At 36.1% G+C, this 25,267-nt stretch overlaps 1 protein-coding gene across 3 annotated transcripts in view; it reads right to left on the bottom strand.

Moving 5' to 3' along the window:
* TBPL1 (TATA-box binding protein like 1) overlaps positions 1–25,267 on the bottom strand; it is a 39,510-nt gene that overhangs the window by 6,189 nt on the left and 8,054 nt on the right. Inside the window, exons 1-4 of one of the 3 annotated variants that reach the window (XM_014586216.2) lie at positions 13,446–13,464; positions 3,060–3,238; positions 617–699; positions 385–448 (exon numbers count right to left, since the gene is read on the bottom strand). In XM_014586216.2, coding sequence (XP_014441702.1) covers positions 385–448; positions 617–699; positions 3,060–3,194 — 282 coding nt within the window. In that variant the 5' untranslated portion in view covers positions 3,195–3,238; positions 13,446–13,464. Of the gene's footprint in view, positions 1–384; positions 449–616; positions 700–3,059; positions 3,239–4,989; positions 5,190–13,445; positions 13,465–25,267 lie in introns of those variants that run through there. The other 2 variants (XM_006144332.2, XM_006144333.2) reach the window with 2 other exon arrangements.

The raw sequence follows: 25,267 nt of genomic DNA, 5'->3' as shown, positions 1-25,267 counted from the left end.
AAACCCTTAAGGGGGCTAGAAGGTGGTGCAAAGATAAAACATCTGGACCCACATGGGAAGGTCCTAGGTCCAGGAGCATGTGTGTGCATGTCCCAAATCCCAGGAGAATGGAGAAGGGGCTGCGGCATGGCCATCACCCCTGGCAGGTAACTTCTCACTTTCCCTTTCACTGTCTTATTCTCTCCCATGCACTCTGGGGAACACACATGCCCTATGGCAAAAAACCTAAAGGAAAAAAGAAAAAAAAAACAAACAAACCTAGAAAATGTATAGTCTTAAGAGTTTATGTGGTGAGTCTTTTAGTGTATTAAGTTAAAAGTTTTAATTTAAAAAAAAAAAAAATTCTTGAATATTTACAGTTCATATACTTTTTGAAAATGTTACCTGAAAACCTAGTTTCTGTAAGCTGCGGGCTAAACGTCTGGCACCAAATTTAGCTTCTTCTTCACTGTAGTTTTAAGGGAAAAGAAAAAGATTATCAGTTACACTGGAAATAAATTTTATGCTGAGGAACTTAACAAAATTTATATGTGATTTTGTTTTTAAGTCTAAGAAAATGTCCTTCCCATGAAGGGAAAAATAAAAAGTAAAAATCATAAACTCATAAAACATTTACCTTGTTGCTCCAGTGCAAATAATTTTTCCTGAGGACCAAATTGTAGCTGTAATTCTAGGTTTTCTAAGCTTCATTAATACTTTCTGAAAAAGAAAAAAAAACCTAATTACTTCATAAGCATTAATTTTCTGTTTTATGTGGTTATGGTAATATCCAAATACTACTCACAAGTTTAACTAAGACCAAAATAACTGCTCTCCAAATCACTCATTCTGAATCAAGAACAGTACCGAACACAAGGACCATAACCATCTAAAAGCAAATTTCTTAAAAATTTTAAAAATATTTATTATCATCATTATTTTTACTATTACTTAATAGAGAGAGAGGGGGGAACTGAGAAAGAAAGCTGCCAGATCCAAGACTTAACCAATGGTCAGCCATGTGAGAGTCCAGAGCCTTAACCATCGCAGGATCTGCTGACCTCCTAAAAGCACATTTAATTAATTAAAAATACAAGATCTAAATAAATTTCTCACTACACACTTGACATGTATTATAAGTACATAAACATTTCAAAACTAATTTTACTTTATTCATATGATGGAAATCTGCATGGACTTCATACACGCCCAACTTGTTCACATCACAAGAGCTCTGTGTTAGCTATTACTTTCATCTGGAATATTCGTCCCCCAATGTTGTCACTTGGTTAAGGTCTCTTGCCAGACGTCACCTCCATAGAGAGATGCCCCTGACCATTCAACCAAATGCCTACCATCTCATGGCTCTCTAATTCCTAACTCTGTTTTATTCTGCTTCATAATACCCATCACCACTTTATATCTTATCTTGCAGTTGATATGCATATTACATACTCAAGCTACACATGGAAACCTCAGGTGTAGTAGAAATATTGGAACCAGAGATATAATTTGAGATTCCTCAGATATCACGGACATTTAAAAGCCATGGATTGGAAAGAAATTATGTACAAAGTGAGCACAAATAGATCAAGGGCTAAACTCCAGGATAGTAGGTGAATTAAAGTTTTCATTGTAACTTCTCTTTCATGAAAATATTTATGTGTAGTAAGAAATAAATATTTATGGGATAAAATAGCATGCAAATGAATTGGAAATTTCTCCTTAAAGCTTGTGCTATATTTTGAGTTCCTTCTTCTGTCATATGCCATATTACCAAACTGGAAAGCTATTAAACCTGAGGAGACTCAAGATTTACCAAAGATTAAGATGAAGTTTGAATTAAAATATATCATAACATTTCACACATAAGTGACTAAGAAACACTGAATTAAGTTTACTCTATATTTGTCTCTCACCATCAATCTGCCTATCAACTCAGATTTTTCAGTCAACTTTCTTAGAAAAACCTACTTCCTTACCATATGTCATGTGAAAGTATCAAAGCAGTGTCAAGCATTTTCCTCCCTAAATTTTTTTTAGCAGACATATATTTATTCCTTCTTTAAAAGAAGATGGTATTACTGACAAACTTAAAATTATCTTTACTTGTTGGTAACTGAAATTTTAATTTAATTCATTCTTACTTAGTGTCTGACACTAAGAACTCATGATAATTTACCTAGATATCCTGGCATCTGACTTTTCAAGCTAAATAGAATCTTCAGCTATATTCTTAATTTTCATAATGTATAAAGTACATTTCTATTTCATCAATCTTTGATTTATAAAAGTCAATTAAAATTCCACTGTCATTTATAATGGCAATTTCGAAACACTAAGGTTTTATTATTATTTATTAAGGTTTTTAATTTAAATATTACAGGCTTAACAAAAACTAAAATTTCTTTTCTTTCTTTTTTTTTTTTTTTGAGAGGTTTTTGCTATAGGGCACGTGCGCTCGCCAGACAGAGAGAGACAGAAAGATAGAAAGAGAGAAATCACCCCCCCAGGGGGGATGGCCACGCCGCAATCCCTTCTCCATTTTCCTCTTGGGATCTTGGGCACGCACGCACACGTGCCCGGCATGAGTTTAAGCCACCGGGTCCAGGACTTGAACCGCGGTCGATTACGTGGGAGTCCAGAGACATAGCCATTACGCTAACTGCTGATCCCAAAAAACTAAAATTTCAAATGTCCAATTGATATGAACCATATTATTTTCAGCAATTTGTTACAAAAGAAACCTCTCTACTGGCTAACTAAAAAAACAACAATTTACAGACTACAAAAATGACATATACATTAGGGTGTCATACAAATACAATTCTATTTGAATTACAAATATACACAAAGGTATAAAGGTCTATTTCTTCAGCTGGAAATCAATGGAAGAAAAAAATGTCTCTATACCTAATGAGTTCTCTGCTTATCTAAGTGACTTTTATAGGGCTCACGGTGGTATCTAGTACAACTAACATAAGTTCATAAACTGCCCGTAGAATGAGTATGTGTTAGAATCACTCACAGCACTATAAAATTAGGCTATATAATACATACACTGAAATTCAGATACTTACTCCAACATCACGCTTATAAATTACATTTGCTCCCTCTAAAGCAATCTTCCTTAAGTTCAAATGGCATCTTGTTCTAAAAACACAGACTACATTTGTAATTAGAATGTCCAGTGCCACATCACTGTCTGCATCCATTGGGGTAGCTTTAAAACTTAGCTTGCCACCACGAAGATCACATCCTGAGAAACAAAACAAAATAAAGTCAGTCACTTAAATGTTTTATTAATTTATCTTTCACAAATCATTTTGAAATCAAATTGTGAGAAATGAATCTATATTGTCCATTTTCAAATGTGACTATACCAAACTGCCCATTTTTCTTCCCATTTAAAAAGGTCATTTAAAAAACAAATAACATACCATATAATAGCCTTCAAAATATGGACTTACTTTCATTCCTTAAGTGAGTAAGGAACTTTTACATGCCAAGAACTTGCGAGACTTATCTCCTGTTACCTGGCTTTCAACCACTGTGTTTTAGGCATACTATTTATGCCAATTCTGGACTAATGTCCAGCCAATAGCATTATAAGCAACCTCAGACAACTTGCTGGGGCTATAAAAAGGGTGACCTATTTTTCTCTATTTTGGGCAGAACAACTGTCTTAATTTCAAAAGAAGTAGAAATATTAATTATAACATTTATTAACAAACTTTTCTCATTTACTAGCCATTCATTCATTATTCACTTGCTGAATATCTTCTATACACTGAGGACAGTGAAGGAAGAAACATATTTAGAAGGCAAAATGTATTCACTAAGATAGTCTTTAATCTTCAAGGAGATCACAGACATGTTTATGGGGGAGCTCTAGCAGATAGTACAATACCATTTTTATTAAGATCAGAACCTTCCAATAATATATATTTCAAGACTCCTACATACAAGAGCATTTATATAAACAAGCCCTAGTTTTTTTTTTTTTAAGTATGTGGCCCACATTCAGATAAAAACAGTCTTTCTTTTGGGCTTCCACATCTTAAAAAATAAAACAATGACACTTTGGTTTATCAAATTCATAAAACAAACAATCAGAACATATTAACAATACAGTCTATTTTTAAAACACAATATCAAGAACTAGTATTCTTTACAAGGATTCAAATTATTTTATGACTTAAACAATGAAGATGCTAAAAGATAACTAAAGAAAATTCAGCTGTTTTTCTGCCTTCTCATTTCTGAAAGAACAGAGCGTTAGTCAGACCAAGACAATTAACACCTCAACAGGACTATGTAGCATCAGTTTTGTGTATCTAGGGCACCCTAACTTCATCAGACCTTCACACTCTTGGGTTCCCATATTCTCTTCAATTTGAGCATCTTTTTTTCTGTTCCTTGTTCATGTTTGAGTTACTGCAAATCATTTTTGTGTACAAGGGGTTGGCAGGGGTGGCAGCAGGGACTTACGGGTAGATGATAATCATATCATCAGATAATTAATAGATGATAATTGAATTAATCAGCAGAGGCACAGAGGTAATTATTACCCTGATCTTACACAGCGGGCTCAACTTTGACTCTCACTGCTTACTGACTGTAAGAACTTGGTCAAGTTATGCAATCTATTTGTGCCTCCCTATCCCTGAAAAAGGGATAGTGATGTGGCCATACTCCCTAGGAGGGATGCTTTGTCACTTTCCTTCTCTCTCACTGGTGTTCTCATTTGTAACATATACTAGATAGTGCCCAACACTGGGTGCTGTGAGAATTATATGTGTGAAAAATGCTTAACACATATACCTGGGAAATATCAATAATAACACAATAAACAGTAATTATTAGTGCATTAAGTTCAAGGCAGATCAGAGATTTCTTAGCACCACTTTTATCTAAGTGCTTTATTGAATCATTTTCACACTGCCAGGTTTTTGAGCTATTGATATTTTCCTATAAAAACTGAAAAACCTGTGAGGTAAGGAGTCTTACCGCTTATGCCAACATCCATTCCACTCTTCCTTTTTAATACCGAAACTCAGATGTCTAGCTGGATGCAAATAAAATACTGCGGTTTTCAAGCTCCCTGGAAACAGGTATAGCAAAGTGGGACCACGTTCTGGTCAAGGAAATGTAAAATGAATAGTTATGTGTGTTCTGGGAAGTCTGCTTAGAGTGCCCAGCTAAACCAGCAAGTTGCCTTTTCCCCTTCTTCATTCTTGCTGCCTGGAGTTTGGATGTGAAGTAGCCATCTGTGATCATGAGACAGCAAGATGAGGGGGATATAATAAGGTAAAAGCAGCTTGGGTCCCTGATGTGTGAATCTTCTTACTATCCTTGCACTTCCTAAGTCTAGACCTGATGAGTATGAATTCCCCTATGCAGAATTTTTGTTACATGCAGTTAAACCTAATCCTAATTATTAAACATACGTTGAAGATAAGTTACACAAAGCTACTACTGTACTTAAGAAATTTCATACAAAAAAAGGTATCAAATTTACTGTTTCAGGACAGTTTTGGGAGGTAAGGACAGGATAGTCGTGGTTTACATCAAATATGCTAAAACAAATTGACTCAGGTTTGCTACTTTGAGTTCTAAACTAATACCAAATGGCTTGAAAAGAGGGTTTGAGGAAAACACACTAGGTAAAAATAAAGTAGAAGAAAAACATAGAAGCCTTGAAATTAATTCATAATCGACAACTGTTTCTACATTTTAGCTACTTAATTGCTAAAAATGAGGTCACAGGAATAGTTTATCATAACTTAAGTGTTCATATTTCAGATGAGTAACCTGGCAAGCAGGCTCAGAAAACACTATTCATTTAATAAAAAGCTCCCAAAGATACAATATGAAAAATACAGTACCTAAAAAAAAGCGTTCTAGAGCCAGCAAATGGCCTAGTGGTTGAGGGGCTGGATCCGACATGGCTGACTATCTGATTTGAGTCTGACCTAGTGGCCTGAAAAACACACCACGTGTGTCTGTGTATGTGTGTGTGTGTGTGTGTGTGCGCGCGCGCGTGTGTGTACATGCCCAAATTCCTGACAGGAAAATGGAGGAAAAAGAATTGTGATGTGGCCATCCTCCCTAGGAGGGATGCTTTGTCACTTTCCTTCTCTCTCGCTGGTGTGCCCTCTAGCAAAAACAAAAACAAATACAAAAACATAAAAGATCCGAAATTTTTTGAAGTATGAAAAAAGACCCATACGCAATCAGTTTATCTGTATAATTCAATGAGAGAATAGTGCTAGATATTAACAAAGATTCACATCTTAAAGTAAACATATTAAACCGCCCTTTTAGATAAAGTAACTATTGGATCATCAGAAAAGTCATGACATATTTTATTATGTTTTTCTATGAAAATGCATCATTATTTTTCCAATGACCCAACAGAACAGCCATCAGGGAAACAGCCAAATTTCAATTTCTACAAAGCATCTGACGGCCTATCATAACCCTTCTAGTTTTAACCATTTACATTTTTAAAAAAATTTATCAGTAAGTAAAATATATATATATATATATATATTCTGGATAAATATTAGTAGTTCAAGAGGCTTGGGTTATTTCTGAAAACATACATACATAATTTTTGTTTAAATTAACAACAAAAAATAGCTATAGAAATTAATTCCCATGAGGAAAAAAAATAACTTCAAATTGCTTATGACTATTATGGTATCCACAGTTAAACATCAAGATCATCAATTTCTGCTACTAAACTCTAAGTTTATTGAGATCAAAGACGATATTATATATTCACAAGCCTCAACGCTACATCTGGTACACAGCAAATGTTAAATTATTATTTGGCAAATGAATGCTATAAAATCCAACATTTTCACTTCCTGCTTATCTTTTTGTTTTTAAGAGAGATTTTTGGTATAGGGTATGTGTGCTCACCAGATAGAGACAGAAAGTGAGAAACCAGCCTCCCGGGTTTTGGGGTAGGGGTTGATGGTCACACTGAAATCCCTTTTCCTCCATTTTCCTCTTGGAATTTTGGGCACAAATGCACACTTGCCCAGTGTGTTTCAAGCTGCCAAATCCAGAGCTTGAACTGTGGTTGTGCGCGCGCGCGTGTGTGTACATGCCCAAATTCCTGACAGGAAAATGGAGGAAAAAGAATTGTGATGTGGCCATCCTCCCTAGGAGGGATGCTTTGTCACTTTCCTTCTCTCTCGCTGGTGTGCCCTCTAGCAAAAACAAAAACAAATACAAAAACATAAAAGATCTGAAATTTTTTGAAGTATGAAAAAAGACCCATACGCAATCAGTTTATCTGTATAATTCAATGAGAGAATAGTGCTAGATATTAACAAAGATTCACATCTTAAAGTAAACATATTAAACCGCCCTTTTAGATAAAGTAACTATTGGATCATCAGAAAAGTCATGACATATTTTATTATGTTTTTCTATGAAAATGCATCATTATTTTTCCAATGACCCAACAGAACAGCCATCAGGGAAACAGCCAAATTTCAATTTCTACAAAGCATCTGACGGCCTATCATAACCCTTCTAGTTTTAACCATTTACATTTTTAAAAAAATTTATCAGTAAGTAAAATATATATATATATATATATATTATGGATAAATATTAGTAGTTCAAGAGGCTTGGGTTATTTCTGAAAACATACATACATAATTTTTGTTTAAATTAACAACAAAAAATAGCTATAGAAATTAATTCCCATGAGGAAAAAAAATAACTTCAAATTGCTTATGACTATTATGGTATCCACAGTTAAACATCAAGATCATCAATTTCTGCTACTAAACTCTAAGTTTATTGAGATCAAAGACGATATTATATATTCACAAGCCTCAACGCTACATCTGGTACACAGCAAATGTTAAATTATTATTTGGCAAATGAATGCTATAAAATCCAACATTTTCACTTCCTGCTTATCTTTTTGTTTTTAAGAGAGATTTTTGGTATAGGGTATGTGTGCTCACCAGATAGAGACAGAAAGTGAGAAACCAGCCTCCCGGGTTTTGGGGTAGGGGTTGATGGTCACACTGAAATCCCTTTTCCTCCATTTTCCTCTTGGAATTTTGGGCACAAATGCACACTTGCCCAGTGTGTTTCAAGCTGCCAAATCCAGAGCTTGAACTGTGGTCAACTACATGGGAGTCCAGTGTAACCATTACACCATCTGCTGGTTCCAACCTACTGTTTATCTTAAGTTTCCCATTTCCCTAGCATTCTAAACCATTTATTTTAGTTCTAGGCACAGAAAAAACCTGTTAGCAAGGCCAAAACTATATTCTCAAAGCCACCTATTTTCATATGAATGTAAAAGAACTAATATTCTTTTTCTTCTCAGCAAGCCCTCCCTTTAATATAATATTCATGGAAATATGTATGTAATATACATTCTCATATCTCATACTATTTTATACATAAATTTAAAAACACACACACATTTGTATACCTCCAAAGGGAATGTGTTTAAGCAATTCCACAAAAAATAAAGTATTTGAAAGTGACAATGAAACTCATAAAACTGTTAAACCTGCTAACTGTAGCACCAGCATGAAATATTTTAAATTAAAAAAAAAAAGGCAAAAAAAAAAGAAAAAAGAACATTGCAATGAACATCTATGTTCTACCATTTGGCTTCCAAAAAAAAAAAAAAATTAAAACACAATTGATAGCTCTCCCTGACCTTCTCCCAAAGCATATTATCTCTTCCTTCCAGAGAAAATCTACTCTCAATTGGTGTTTCATCATATTCATCCATTTTTGTTACACTTATTATGTAAGTATTATAGTTACAAGCCACGTTGTGACATTTCAGTTAATAACATACCACATATATGACAGTGCTACCATAATATTATGGTGGAATTACTATATAGTCTAAATGATTACTTGACTAATTAAACTCATACTAAGCATTTACTTGCAAAACAGGACAAAATCTACCTGTTAAAATCATATTTTCTCATTAGGCCTTGCGTAGTGAGTACACTATTATTTATATCAAAATGGAAATAACTTTATTTTTCTAATAGTAAACTGAATGGATATTTGTTGTCTTAAGCAAAATACAGGCTCTATAAAAAAGTAGAAGAAAAGTCACAATGACATACTAATTCTCTAACCATCTAGGTTTGTGTAAGTATACTCTAAGATGTCTGCACAACAAAGAAATTGCCTAGCAAAGCATTTCTCAGAACGTATCTCTGTCATTGAGTGACACATGACTGTATATCCCCAAACACAATTAAATCGCAATTTTAAAAAATTGATGGATTTGGTCTGTAGATATTTTATTTAGGATCAATACATCTTTATTCATAATTAGAACCAACCTATAATATTCCTTCCTTGTGTTGTACTTACTGGGTTTGAGTATCAGGGTTATACCAGACTCATCAGAAAAGTCAGAGTGGATTTTTTCCTTTTTAATTTAGAAGATCTTATCTGAAAACTGTTTAGATCTGTATCTTGCTCGCTTGATGGATTTTTTTAAAATGAATTGAATTTCTTTAAGGGTTTTAAGACAACTGATTCCTTCTATTTCTTCTTGAGTCAGTTTTGCTAAAGTACATTTTCTTAAAATTTTCCATTTCTTCTAAATTTCTAAATTTACTATGCATACAATTTTTCAGTTTTCTTAAGTCTTAAAATCTCAGCTGTAGAATGCTTATCTCTTCTTCCTAGTACAACTTATCCTTATCATTTTTCTCTCTCATCAATTTTACTGAAAGAGTTTTGGTAAGTTTCTTCAAAGAAAAAACTATTGGTAGTTGATACGTTAAATTTTTTGCCTGCATTCATTATTTTCTTTGTCCTACAGATTTATTCTCTTCTTTTTCTAATTTCTTATATTGGAAAAAACTGAGGCAAATGTTTAATACTTTATAATTTTTTTCTTTTCCTCGTATGAACATTTGTTTATAACCCAGTGCTTAGGTATGACTGAAGTTGGGTATATGTATAATGTTTCCATTATCCCTTGATTTTAACAATATTTAAATTTCCATTATTACATTTCTTAGGCTCAGTAGATATTTACTAAGAAGCTCTTGGCAAATATATGTTTTTTAAGTTTATTAGTAACTGAATAAATACTAGAACAATGAGATACCACTTCCTTATATTGACAAATTATCAAACAGTAAAGGGATGAATGAGTAAACCAACATTCTCTTATGCTTTGGTACAAACATTTCTACAGGACATAATCTGACAGTATGTACTCAAACAACTAAAAATATTCATTTATGTGGAACTGTAGTCAACCATATGACTATCTTTTGAAAAATAACTGCAATAAGCAAAATATGAATATGATTATACATTACATAAGCAAAGTATGAACAGGATTATACACTGCAGTTTTCTAAATAACAGAGATGACCTCCATGTCTATCCCAAAGGACATGTTCAATAAAGTATAGCATAGTCTTATTTAACAGACTACTAAACAGATTTTATAAATTATAAAACTACGTAAGGGTAGACAAGGGTCCTAAATGTTTATCAGAGAAGAAAACAATTTTATATCCAATATAGGTTCATTTTGGTTTGTATACCTATGCAATGCATTCATATACTTACACCTGCCAAAATGTTAATAATTATTCTGTACATAGAATTAGTAGAGTGACTTTTGTTTAGTGAGTTTGATTTGTCAAATAATACTTCCTTCTAGTATAATACAAAGTTCAAAACTGTAGCTGTCCTACTCTCAAGAAATGTCATGTTCCTAGTTTTCTATTAAATGCATCACAAAAATAAAATCAGCTTCTTTCTCACTCAATGAATTCATGGAAAAGAACACACAGTCTATATTACAGGTCCTCTAATTTTACAGTATTATTCAAAAACATTACTTTGGCAACTACAACAAACTGTAATCTTAATCATCACCCAGAGAACACTGCCATCTCCTGGCTCTCAAAACAAATTACATCAAACACAATCACATTTTCCACACTAGAAAAGATAAAGGCCAGGATAAGCACTCTCATAAAAACAAAATGGGTCACCCTGTACCCAAGTGGTTAAGGAAGTCGATCTCACATGGCCTACTTCATTTGGAATCCTAAGTCCCCGAGCCTCAAAAACACAACAGGCATGTGTATGTGCATGCTACAAATCACAACAGAATGGAGAAGACTGTGGGACAGAGGGTGCTTTCTCTCTCTCCCCCTCTTTGTGGAAAGTACTGGTATCCTTTGGTGGTAATAAACAACAACAAACAAAACAAAACAAATAATTCTAGAATCTAATTGAAAGCCAAAGATTAAAACCAGATAAACTTTGGGTGAAGCAGGTGGCATAGTGGTTCCGGCACTGGATTCCCACATGGCTGACCACGGTTCAAGTCCTAGACATGGTGGCTTGAAAATCATGTTGGGTGTGTGCACGCTTGCTCAAATTTCCAGGAGGAGAAGGGCAGAGAAGGGGTTGCAGCATGTCCATCCCCCACTGGAAACAGATTCCTCCCTTTTCTTGCAGTGTCTCTGTCTCTGCACCAAGAAACTTTTTTTTTTTTAAGAGAGACTTTTGGTACCAGATGCGTGCACTCGTTGGAGAGACAGGAAGAGACAGTGAGAAATCACCTCCCAGGGGGATGGTCACACCACAATCCCTTCTCTATTCTCCTCTTGAGATTGTGGTCATGCACACACACGCCCAAGCATGAGTTTGAAGTGCAGGGTCTGGAGCTCAAGCCGTAGTCGACTACATAGGAGTCCAGCGATGTAACTATTATGCCATCTGCTGGTCCCAAGAAACGTTGCTATGGCAGAAACCTTTAAAAAAATAAATAAATAAATAAAACAAATTTGACAATACAGAAAAGTAGAATCTAGCTACTTTAAGTATACTCAAGTATAGCTGAGGGTGATGAGAGATGGGGTCTCAAAGAATTAACCACAAAATTATCACCTATGATTTGAGAAACAGCAGGAGGGGAAAACTGGTAATAGGCCAACTTGCAAATGCGACATAAACCCCTGTGGTCTACAGATTGCTCTTTTCTGAAAGTAAGAAAGCCTATTCAAAATAACCTTGGATTCTTTATAAAACTCCCAAAATAGCAGATTAGAAAATAGATATCTTATATCCTGTTTCCAACATGGCTTGATAGTCTGTCAACACTTGCCTGGGACTAAGATGGAGAAAAGCTAATAATGTGCCTTTTAGAAAAGAGGACATTCTTGCAAAGTTGCTGGATCCTACAGCACAAGCCTGACAAAAGTGGGCTCCGGACCTAGTGTTTACATTATTTAGCTATGTGACATTGGGCCAGTTACCTAATCTCTACGTCTTCATTTTCTTTTCTGTAGATGGGTAGATAATGCCACCAACCCCTCCCAGGATGCGTCTAAGGATTAAATATGATGATCTGCTTCAAGTACAAAGCATACAGAACGTGTTCGTTAAGTGTTTTTACTGTCTGATGGATTTAGACAGTTTTATATTACAACCACATAGTATTATTTAATGAACTGATGCAAAACTTGAGAAGAGTCTAGTAATAGGTGGAGGAAAAGGCAAGACCATACAAGGTTAGGCAGAGGACAGCACACTACAGCTAGCAGGCCAGTGCCTGTTTTCTAACAGTTTCACTGGAATACAGCCACGCTCATGTGTTCCTGTAATGACTATGCGGCATAGCTGAGCAGCTGTAACAACCAAATGACTCACAGACTAAAATACTTACTACCTGGCCCTTTAAGAAAAAGTTTGCTAATTCCTAGTCTGGCCCAATGAAGCACTATCAATAAATAAAATGTAATGCTGATAAATGTAAAGCTCATTTTTTTAAATTAAATTGAACAAAATGTCTGCATAATACAGCCTTAATTGGATCTTGGTTTAAATAAATAAGTCAATATAAGAGATACTAGAGGGAAATTTGAGTACTTTCAAAGTGAATCTGAATGAATCTGAGAGATATTAGGCAATTACTGTTAATTTTTAAAGTTTACTTATATTTCTTCCATAAGTGAACAAGTGAGACATAGAGACAGGACCACCAAGAGGATCTTCACGCTATGATCCACCCCCAGCCTTCAGCCAGGCCCAGATCGTGGGGATGTATGTGCCTGGTGTATTCACAGAGGTCTTTGAACTTGAACCAGGAATCTTCCCAAGGGGGGAGTGCTTCAAAGAGCTCTGTGTTTTACCTCCGAACTACAGTCTATACCCATACTGTTAATTTTGTTGGTTGAGATGACAGAATGATTTTGTAGACAAATATGCTTATTATTTTAGAGATGCACACTAAAATATTCGAAGGAGGGAGATGTCAGTAATTTTTCTTTAAAATATAGGTATGTTTAACTATCTGACTCAGCAATAAATAGATTTTGATAAAAGTTTCAGATGACACTTGGTATCCGGAATCTTGCAACAGAAACTAAACAAATTTGGACTAGCTACTCTGAGACACAGCAAAGACTTACATAGAGTTATAACAGTACTTCAGGACAGAACTGCTGCCTTCCGCTTCATCTCCTAACAACTGTCAGAGATATATTACAGATCCATGGGTGTTCATTACACTGCTCTCCCTGCATTTCAGCCTCAAAATTCCCATGATAATCTCTAAAACCTGTTTAAGGAAAATACATTATTGCATACTTTAAGTCATACTGAAACAACATAGGGTTTTAAATATTACTTAAATAAACAAACAAACTCACATACCTAAGTTAGACAGGAGTATTTAAACATCTAGAATATACTGAACTTCTCATTTAAAGCAGGGAATGATAATCCAGAGGAAAGCAGGATGGTATAAGATATAAAAACAGCTAGCTATGTGAGGAGAAGTCTCAGGGTACTTACCATAAAAAAGAAATGACAGCAGTTGTTCTCAAATATCTCAGTAAAAGGAAACCAACATGTGAGGTTACTTGGATGACCTCATGAAGTCATGCCAAAAAACAACAATAAAAAAACAACCAACCAAATAAAAACCTACATTGCAAAGTCAGGCTTCCAGTAAAAGTAAGTGACAAAAAATAAGTGGGGTTAGATGTTTATTAATGACAGTTAGAAATATTAAGAAGAATCTTCTAATAGATGAGAGAGACAGAGACTGTAGTGATGGTTTATTTTTTTTTACAATCCCAAGTCTGTCATGAAGATCAAGACACAGTATAGACAAATAAGAATTATACACTAAATTTCCATGTTAATTCTAGAACTATTAAATTAGTTGAGATAAATTATCACCAAAGTTCTGAACTTGGGACCAGCAGATGGCATAATGGTTACATCACTGGACTCCAACAGAGCCGAACATGGTTTGAGTCCCAGACCTGGTGGCTTAAATTCATACTGGGCACATGTGTGTGTGTACCCAAGATCCTGAGAGAAGAGACTGTGGCAAGGCCATCCCTCTTGGGAAGGGATTTCTTACTTTCTGTCTGTCTGTCTCTTGAGCTAGCGTACATGCCCTATAGAAAAAATATCTCTTAAAACAACAAATTCTGAACTTTCCACTTTCCCTTTGACAACCATTGTGTTTAAAGCAGTCGCAAAGGGAGAAAATCAGATGCACTAGGGGCAATGGCACAGGCAGATGAAAAAACAATGACAATCTTTAACTCGTTTGGCAGGATGACATTCTATCATGAGGACATTTTTATACTATGCCCGGGATCTTGTATTTTAGGAGCCAGGTTTAGGGTTGGCATTTTCGTAGTCTAGCCACAAGAAGAACATTTTATTATAGCATGATTGGCCACGCACTCACACACAAAATCTTGTATTTTCCAAATGAAAGGATTGTGTAATGCCAATCATATTATATAAAACATTTAACAAATGCTTAAGTAAAAGCAAAAGTACTTGACATAAATGCATTATCACATTAAGTTAACTACCTTCATTGCGTTGGTCTCCACTTACTGAGATTCAATCTAAACATCAAGTCTGAGGACGAGGAGCAAGAAGCATTCATGTAAATGACTTGCATCTAAACTAATTGAAATGATTTTTATAAATTTATATTAAGAGAATGATGAGCATACTATTTTTAAATGGAAATGAACAATAACTTTGAGAGCTGTCAGCAACTATTAAAAAAAAAAAAAAATACAGGCCCACACCAGGGTGGCAAAGGCCATAGCACAACAACACAATGCTGGAAGCCGTGCCCAGTTTGGTTTCCAGGTCAACCTGCACTTGCTGGGAGCACATGCTTGCTTGCGTGCCTGGGTGGCTGGGAAAGGCTAGCGAGTGGGAAGCACAGTGGCGTGTGATCCTGTTGAGGGTGCCTGTAATTGTCTCTCCTTCTTCCTCTCCTGCACTTCGTCTCTTTTATGAAGAAAATAAATCAAAAACAAAATAAGGGAACCAGCAGTTAGCGTAATGGCTGTGTCGCTGGACTCCCACGTAGTCGACCGCGGTTCGTGTCCCGGACCCGGTGGCTTAAAACTCGCGCCGGGCACGTGTGCGTGCGTGCCCAAGATCCCGAGAGGAGAATGGAGGAGAAGGGATTGCGGCGTGACCATCCCCCCTGGGGGGTGATTTCTCGCTTTCTGTCTCTATGTCTCTCTCTGTCTGTCTGGCGAGCGCACGCGCCCTACAGTGAAAATCTCTCCAAAAAAATAAAATAAAATAAAAAAAATAAAATGAAACAAAACAAGGAGTAAAGGTGTGCACTTTATACCTCAGTCAATGAAAATATTTGTAATGGTGTCTAAACAGTGGTGGGAGAATATTTAAATGATGATGATTTTCTGAAAGATTGCTTAAGGTAAGGTAAGTTCAATGGTTTACATTTACATGAAAAAGCTCAATGTGAAAAAATGAAATATTTTGCAATGCAGGTTGAGAATCCCTAATCCAAAAATCTGAAATAAAAATACTTCAAAATATGAAACTTTTGAGCACAGATGTGACATAAGTAGAAAATTCCATACCTGATCTCATGTGATAGACTGCAGTCTAAACGCTGTCATCCAAAAATATTGTACAAAACTATCTTCAGGCTATGTGTATAAGGTTTATATTAAAAATAAATTGTGGAGGCTGGCAGGTGGCATGGTGGTTAAGGGTGCTGGACTCCCAGAGGGCCGATCATGTTTCAAGTCCCAGACCTGGTAGCTTGCTTTCTCTCTCTCTCTTACTCTGTCCCTCTCTGGTCAAATTAAATAAATACATAAAGTTAAATAAAATAATTCTTAAAAAAATAAATAAAAATAAATTCTGTGTTTAGACTTGGATGCCATTCCCAAGGTAACTTATTAAATATAAGCAAATGTTCCAAAATCCAAAAAAAGTCCAAAACACTGATGTCCCACATATTTTGGATAAGGAATACCTACATAAGCATACATAATATAATACCTATTTGAGCTTACTAATATTTAAATAGTAGCCTAGCTAAAAACTAAAATGTACCTGTCAGTTAAGAAAACTTGGATTTAAGACAGATATGGTTCGTATGTGATAGTGGGCTAACTCTACTCTCATTTGTAAAATGCAAATAAAATAATTTACTTCACATGACTGTTCTGACAAATTAATGAGCATATAATGAGCATCTCACAAATTACAATATGCCCTATTAAAGTAATGTCATATTAGTCAATGCAAACATAGCATTAATTTTAATTAACATACTACTGTGGATAACAAGGGAAAAAGTGTATCTTACTAAATACAATACATTTGGGTATTCAAACTCCAAGGTAAGAAATCTGGCATACTATTTCCTCTTTTATCCTCCTCCTCCTTTTTTTTTGTTTTTAAAATTCCCAGAAGGTACATGCATTCACCAGAGAGATAGAGATAAAGGGAGGGAGTAAGCACAGTCCAATATGTGTGGCCAGGCTGCAATCCCTTATCTATTTCTCTCGTCAGGACTTGTATGCACATGCACCTGGTGTTTTTTAGTCACTGTGGCAGGGCAGTCAGCCATGTGACATCTGTCTCCCTTATCCACCAGAGGGCTCACTTAATTCCTTATTGTAAAAAAGCAACATTTATTCTAAATTTCTTAATATTTTAAATAGTTTTTATGTACTCATGTTAAAACAAAATAGCATGTGATTTTGTTTACATAAGAAATAATCAAAGGGAAAAAAAACTCACCCATAATCCTACCGCAATGACAGTTACTGTTAAGTTTTTTCCTATGCTCAGATAGGTACATGTTTTTAAGCTGTAAAACTCACATATTTATCGGTGCATATTAAACAAAATTAAGATCACACACATGGGCTGTCCCATCTAGTCACCAAAAGATTTTATAAAAATCTTCAACAGCCTGATTCGTAAAAAAATTGCAATAGTGAGTTCACTGATTTTCTGTGAATATTAAAGAGGGTAAACTTTTCTAATATTACTAAACATTTCCTTTATGTTAACTGTCTCATCACCTTTGTTTATTTTCTTTCTTTGATTTCTTACTGATTTATACAAACTCTTGTATGTAGAGAATATTTATCTACTTAATCTATTCCTTCTGTTGAAAATGATTTATCCCCATTTCCACAGGTGGCTTATTCCTATTTGTTCTATAGCTCAGCATCACCGTCATTCAATCAATTCTGTAACAATGAACTGGAAATCTAAACGTCAGGCCCCATGCTAGGGGGCAGGGACTGAGCAGTGAACAAGACATGGTAGAAGGAACAGCAGGTATTGTCAGCTCTGAGGTAAGAGAATAAACTGTTCAGATCTGAAGAAGGACCAGCATGGTTAGTATAGGAACAGCAAAAGAATAAAATGGCAAAAGAACAGGCTGCAGATGCAGGGGAGGGTCAAATCATGCCTTCTATGCCATGTGAAAGGTTTCCCTACTTATCCCAAGAGCTAAAAGAGAAGCAAGAAATAACATGGTGTACTTGCACTTTCGAGATTCAGCACCATCACTTCTGCAGTAAGAAAACAGACTTACTGCAAAGGGTAAGTAAATCCAGTCAGGGTATTATTTGCAGCAGTCCAGGTGAGACATGGCAGTAGCATGAACCAGAGTGGCTGTACTGGATGAAGAAGGAAAGTAGTAGGCTGAAGAGAGGACTTCTAGGAGGCAGAGTGAACATTTTATAATTGATATTGGGGTAAGAAAAGGGAGATGGAGGTTCCCTCTAGGTTTGTGGCCTAAGATATGATTCATTGAGATAAGAAACACTGAAAAGAGGGCAGTTTTGCAGGGGTGCATGGGAAGAAAAGGGGCTAACAATTCCATTTTGGACATTTTAATCCAAGACGTTTGTGAGACATCCAAAAGGAGATACTGAACAGACAGATGTAGGTCTAGAAGGGAAATGAAAATACGGAAACCCTAGTCCAGAAGGTCATTAACCCATCATGAGTGAAATAAAAAAAAAAATTAAATTAAAAAAAAAGGAATGGAACTAAAATCTGATCTCTAAGACCTCGCTGGAGTGTTTATGTTTTGAGTCTCATTGCCACGTTACTATGCATACCTGGCATGGCAATTTTCCACACTACGGTGAAATTTCACTAGTGTGAAATGCTTCCCATTTACATGTCTCCTTGTAGACAAGAAGCTCTCAGAGGCATGATCAGATCTTATATCTGTGCCTAGCCTTGGCACAGTTACCAAGGCACTACACACTCAATAAAATGTCTGTAGAGCTTAATTGTCAGTTTGAGATGATTTAAAAAAGCAATGTTTACACACACACACCAAGTTTAAGAGCTGAACAGATTGCTTGGGCTAAATCCAGAGAACCACTTATCAGTCCTATAAGTTGCTTAACATCTTTGTGTCTCAATATACTCTTCTGTAAAATGAAGCAAATAACAGAATCTATCATTTTTACAGAGTATAGTGAAAATTAAGTGAAGTCTCATGTAAAGTGCTTAGTGCATTATTTGCACATAGTAAACATTCAAATTTAGCTATTCTCATTGTTACTATTATTATATCCTTTCTTCCTCTTCCATGGATAGAAAAATGTTCAAAAATGGAAAGGATTTCTAGTTATTCACTGTAGTTTGCAAACTTTGGAACACAAAAACAGATCCTTTTCCTTCAAGTTTAATAGCAAGGGGTAAAAATGAAAAGTACAATTTTTTACAATTTTTGATATATCTGGTAAGCCAAATTAATACTGAAAACACATGAAATTTAATAGTTAATTAAAAAATCCTCAACAATAACACTACCATATTAAACCCAAAGAAAACATGCTGTAGTTGTTCACCATGGGTATATGGGGGTCAGGAGAAGGGAGGAATAAGAAAAGACAGGGAGAAAGGGAGACGCCAACCAAGTCTACTATGTACTACAAAATGAATACGGTCAGCCCCCTGTACCAGCAGTTCTAAATCTATGGATTCAGATTCGTAGTCATGTAAAGACCACAAATACTATGTTGCTGCTGATGTCCAATACGTAATTAGGCCTGAGACGATTGGTTGGTTAGTTGCTTGCTTGCTTGTCTACATCTACATTCAATATATATTTCCCTTATTACCATTCCCCCAAAATACCATATAACAGCTATTTACATAGTGTTAACATTGTATTAGCTAATGTAAGTAATCTATGGATGAGTTTAAGTATATTGAAGGATGTACATAGGTTATGTATAAATTCTATGCCATGTTATATAAGGAAACTGAGCATCCTCAGAGTTTGGTATCCCCAGGGGGTGGGGTCTTCTGGAACCAAGGCCCTGTGGATACTGAGGGACAACTGTACTTTTCTCAACTTTGCTTATGTACCTGCAAAAGAAAATTAGAAATTTAACAGGTTTGGATATTAAATGTCAACAAAAATTTATAATGTCATTTCATTTAAATTGTAAGGCTTTAGTTCTCTTGGGCAAGTCTTACATGTGTCTCTGTTTTCCCACATTATGAACTACCATTTAAAAAACTGGGAAGTTTATCTCTTTACAGAAAAGTTTGATATCTGTCCTAAATTATCTATAATATATGACTACAATTTGTGAGGCTACTTTAGCCATTAAACTACTGCTAATAAAACAACATACATTTTTTTATTGCCAGAGGGCATGCACACTTGCTAGAGAGACAGAGAGAGAGAGAGACATAAGGAGAAGAAAGCACCCACCAATGGGTATGATCACACCACAATTTCTTCTCCTCTCTTTCTCCATCCTGCTGGGGTTTGGGGCACACATACAAAAGCCACAAGGCTGGAATTCAAACCACGTGGTCAACCATGTGGTATCAGCTCCCTTAACCAACAGGCCACAGGGCTAGCCCATAAAACAACATAGTTTAAAGACTATTATTTCTTTTCTTTTTGCAAGTATAAATGTTAATTCACTAAGTAGCTAACAGACCAAATAAACTCTCTTTTAGCCTCCAGTTGGTATCAGGATTGGCAAACATTAATTTTAAACTTTTCTGTATTCTGATTTTTATTTTAAGGGTTTCAACTTGAGCCCCTGATAGATGATCAAGAATTTACTCAAGAAAAGCATTCTGAAGTGAAATTTCCCATTTTGTTAGTTTCCTTTCAGTTGCCTTTATACATAAAATAAAATGCCTGTTCTAGCATAGACAACCAGTTTAAGGTCTTGGTCATGCATGAATGCCATTTTAAGAGAAGGAAGGTAAGATTATGAAATTAGCTACTTGGGCCAACTGTACAAAGTTTAAATTTGTCTAGTTAAAAAAACAACAAAGAGTAAAAAATATATAACGAACTTAAATAAAGCAAACAGGTGTAAAGAATAAATACTCTTGCCACTTGTAAACATATCATTTGATGACAATATACATGTTTTTACATAAAAAAAGGGTTCTTACATAGAACAACATAAGAACGTTCTTACATAAGAACAACAAGGAAGTTTCCTGATTGTAGCATTGGTTCTTGACTATTAAGAAAAAGATAAAGAAACAAAAACTGAGGCTGGCAGGTGGTGTGGTGCGTGGGGGTGCCAGATTCCCACATGGCCGACCATGGTTTGAGTCCTGGACCTAGTGATTTGTTTTCTCACTTTCCCTCTCTCTCTCTCTATCTGGTCAAATTAGAAAGAATAATGACATATGCAATTAGATGACTTGATAATTCTTTAAAAAAAAAAAAAAAAGAAACAAAAACTATGAAAAAGTTCATTCCCTAGAGATACTGATTTAATTGACATTGGTAGAGCTCCAATTTTTAAAAAATTTCCTAGATGTTTCTAATGGCCAACTAGTTGAGAATCCCACTGGGCTGAAATACCATAATAGATCATCAAAATAATGTAATTTCCCTTTCAGTAAGTCCTTAAAAATGGGCTATATCCTTCTATCAGTACTGTTTATCATAGACATCATCATGATCTCTACACCATTTACCATGCTTTGTTTCCTGAACCCTAATATATACTCTAAGCAGGCACAATCTGCCTTGTGCTTCTACAGAGCATGAAACATTACAAATGAATGGCTTGCTGCTAAACCCAATGGCCCAGTAGAAAACTCCCTCCTACTGGCTGTCTGCCACACCAAGCACTAGGAACCTCTGATTCTCAAAGTTCTCCTTGAGAGGTACCTTTTCTAGGTTCTCCTCCTATCTCAAATATTGTCTGTCTGCTCCTTGATTTGGGAGTTCTTAAATTGAAGTCCATGACAGTACCTAGAAAGCTCAAAAATAGGTTCCAAAGGTAAGGAATTCCCTGAAATTGTACACTTACAAATCCGTATTTGTCCTCAAGAAAGCTATTGTTTTCCTCATATTCTCAAATGGATTTATGATCTCTGAATATAAACCACTGCCTTAAATCCTTTTCCTCTTTAGGCTTCCAGACTTTAACTGCTATCCATGAGCTTATTACCACTGGTTCCTACCTCAATCCTGACCTATCAGAGATCTGAATTTGCTTTCCCAACTATCTATTATGTTTACATAATAGATAGATACTACATAAAAGCAACACATCTGAAACAAAATTTAGTAATCCTCTCAAAAATATCTGCACTGTCTGTTCTTGATTTTAATGAATGAAGCTACCATTTAACACTCACACACCTGAATCAGAATTTTCAAAATCATCCATCATCTCTCGTTTTTCTCCTATGCCCAATTAAGTTTTAATCTAACTTCTTTTCCGCATCAAAGTAGCACTGTTTTACTTTAGGTTCTCTTGCATGTCATTATGGCTACAGCCCTCTAATGCAACTCTCTGCCTGCAGTCACCATGCTCTAGTCCATCTACCAAACAGCTACCAGAATGATTTTCCCAACTGTGCCACACTCCTACTCAAAGAAACATCTCCTGGCTCTCTTAAACAACTAAAACAGAATCTAATGTGCTTGGCTTCGAATGCAGCGTGATTCCCACTGTCAATCTTCTTTTTATCAACCTAATTCTCCAGCACACCGGAAGATCCTCAACTTTACACTATTTCTCTTGCAACAGCAGACCCTTTCATGATTACGTATCTGCCTAGAAACCCCTTTCACCATTCTTTCAACAAACCAATTCTCTCACACATAAGTCCACATTTAGCATGTAGGCCTTGTGTGTAGATACCGGGAATAAAGCTCAGAATAAAATAGTCAAGCAAGGAACCCTAATGGCCTTTATAGCCCAGAAGAAAACAAACAAACAAACAAATATGCCAGCAAATAAAATAAACAGAAAATATAATTTACGTATTCAAGGAAATCAATAAGATGACCAAAATAAAAGAAACTTTGGAAGAAATGATCCAGAGAAGACCTTTCAACTTTCTTCGAGATGAGAAATGATTCTTCAGCCTAGCCTCAGTGGCATGGGAGGTAGTATACTGATCTGCAGTGCTGGAAGCCGTATGACTGCCTGTAGGTTCAGACCTCAAGCGGACCTGAGGTATGCCGGGCATAAGAATGCCTGAGATCTGGCTGGCTCGGACACTGGGCAAAGGGGTCAGGACCTGCCTCTCACATGTGTGCTCTTTCTCAAGAAAGACATAAATGAAACAAACTTACCCCCCCCCCAAAAAAAAGGAAAGGAATCTTAAAATGAGATAGTGAGAGCCAGCTTCTGATGTGGTGCTTAATCAGCTGAATCTCACAAGTCTGACTGCATAGTTTGAGTCTCAGACCTCTGACTTGAGAAACACTCCAGGTGCCAGTTCATGGATGGCCAAAATCACAAAGGAAGGAGAAATGGAGAAGGGATTGTGGCATGACCATTCCCCATTGAGGGTGCTTTCTCTTGGTCTCTTTCTCTAACTCTCTCAGGCAAGTGCATGTGCCTTCTGCTTTTTTCTTTTCTCTTTTTTTTTTATTGGACATTGAAGAATAAGAAGGAGCCAGTCATATGAAATACTGGGAAAAGAGCACCAGCTGAGGGCACAACAATGAAAAGTACTGTCTGTACTGTAACTGTCAACTAGACTGCAAGCACCAAGCTCCCGGAAAAAAAACTGCTTAATTTCAATATGTGTCTTTAAAACTTGATTCAGTAGCTAGCACTCAGTCCTAAATTCAGTACCTAGTTGTTGAATTAAATGAAAACTTAAAGAACAATGGAAAGAATTGTAGGATTAAGGAATAAGTGGAAAGAGTAGACATTTTTTGCTATAGCAATAACGAGCTTGGTAGCCTCAAACCAATCAAGTTCTCTCAACTATATCCTATTTCCTTACTTCGCCTTCTAGCATATTCTGCTTAGTGCTCCTGGACCTAAGAAGTTATTATTGGTTTTAGTTTGAAACCTGAAATTCTAAAGGGCAAATGTTCCAGAAGTTTTTCCAGATAAAAAAAATACACTTCTGATGGAAGACTATTTTAATTAAAACACACATACAGACCTCCAGCATTTTTTATGTTTCCTTTCCCCTTCCCTAAAAGTTACTCTTTCCTGGGACCAGCAGATGGCATAATGGTAATGTCACAAGAATCCCACATGGTTGACCACAGTTCAAGGCTTGGACTTGGTGGCTTGAAACTCACACTAGGCATGTGTCCATGCATGCCTAAAATCCTAAGAGGAGAATGGAGGAGAAGGGATTGTGGCATGATGATCCCCACTGGGAGGTACTTTTCTCTTTCTGTTTCTCTGTCTCTCTGGCAAGCAAACAAGCCCTACAGCAAAAATTTATATTAAAAAAAAAGTTACTCTTTTCTGTACCTCCAAGTGTCCTAACTCATCCATTAATGGTTACTGTCAGTCATTGCATGCGCCCTATGGCAAAAAACTAAAAGAAAGAATATGCTTTCAAACATCTGAAACTTCAATTTTAAAAAAAAGATGATTTTTTAAAGTTTCTTTCTTTCCTTTACAAGCAAGAGAGAAAGAGAGAGAGCACCCCCAATAGGGTCTGGATGCCAGGAATCTACCCTCAGCCTTCAGCCAGCCCTAGATCATGGGCAAGCAGGTGTCCAGCATACTCAGGGAGGTCACTGGATCTGAATCAGAAACTTCCCCCATGTAGGAATGCTTTGCCAAGTGTCAGATTGTACCACTGCCCCATCATCTAGCTCCCTCTTCCAATTTTAACAGGGGGAAAAAAAAAAGCCTAGAAAGATGGACCAGCAGAGGGCATAACGGTTATGTTGCTGGACTTCCATGAAGTCAACCGTAGTTCAAGTCCTGAACCAGGCAACTTAAAACTCACGCTGTGTGTGTGTGTGTGTGTGTGTGTGTGTGTCCAAGATCCAAAGAGGAGAATGGAGGAGAAGGGATTGCAGCATGGCCATGCACCCCCCACCCCCGATGGAGTGATTTCTTGTTTTCTGTCTCTTTGGTGAGCATACGTGCCCTATAGTAAAAATCTCCCTTAAAAAAAAAAAATTAAAAAGTGAAGACAGAAAGAGTTAAGTCAAGGCACACATTTTTAATGTGCACACGAATTACCCAAATAGTTTTGCACTGAGCATTGAAATGGAAGTTTCAAGATGACTAGTCAGCTGAAGGTTTTTCTCTACTACATTGAGCAAAAGATTTATGTTAATATGCTACTGAGAAAATGACAGAATTATTATTTATGTAGTTTTTTAATCTACTGAGTCATGTCATCCTACATCTCAGTCCTGTGTCCTCCTTATTTACCCTTCAAAAGAACAGGTAGAGAACGGAGTACCTTTGAGGTTAGCAAGTCAAGTCTATGTTGAGGAAGGTCTAATCAACTGATGACTGTACCTACAACATGGTTGTATCTCTTGCCACCATCCTCATCTGGACTAGCAGACCAGATGTGGTTAACCGGAAGTAATTAAGGGAAGCTCATTACAACTTCACCAGATTGTACATGCATCCAGGTAACTGGAGATGCCTGAGAAATGTGCTACAGCAGGTGAGAGAAAAAAAGAGTCTGCTGCCCAACAAAAGTATGTGGCAAATTAAAA

This window comes from Tupaia chinensis, unplaced genomic scaffold (genome assembly GCF_000334495.1).
Source record: "Tupaia chinensis unplaced genomic scaffold, TupChi_1.0 Scaffold000117_2, whole genome shotgun sequence".
Taxonomy (NCBI): Eukaryota; Metazoa; Chordata; class Mammalia; order Scandentia; family Tupaiidae; genus Tupaia; species Tupaia belangeri.
This window is presented reverse-complemented; position numbering and strand designations above follow the sequence as displayed.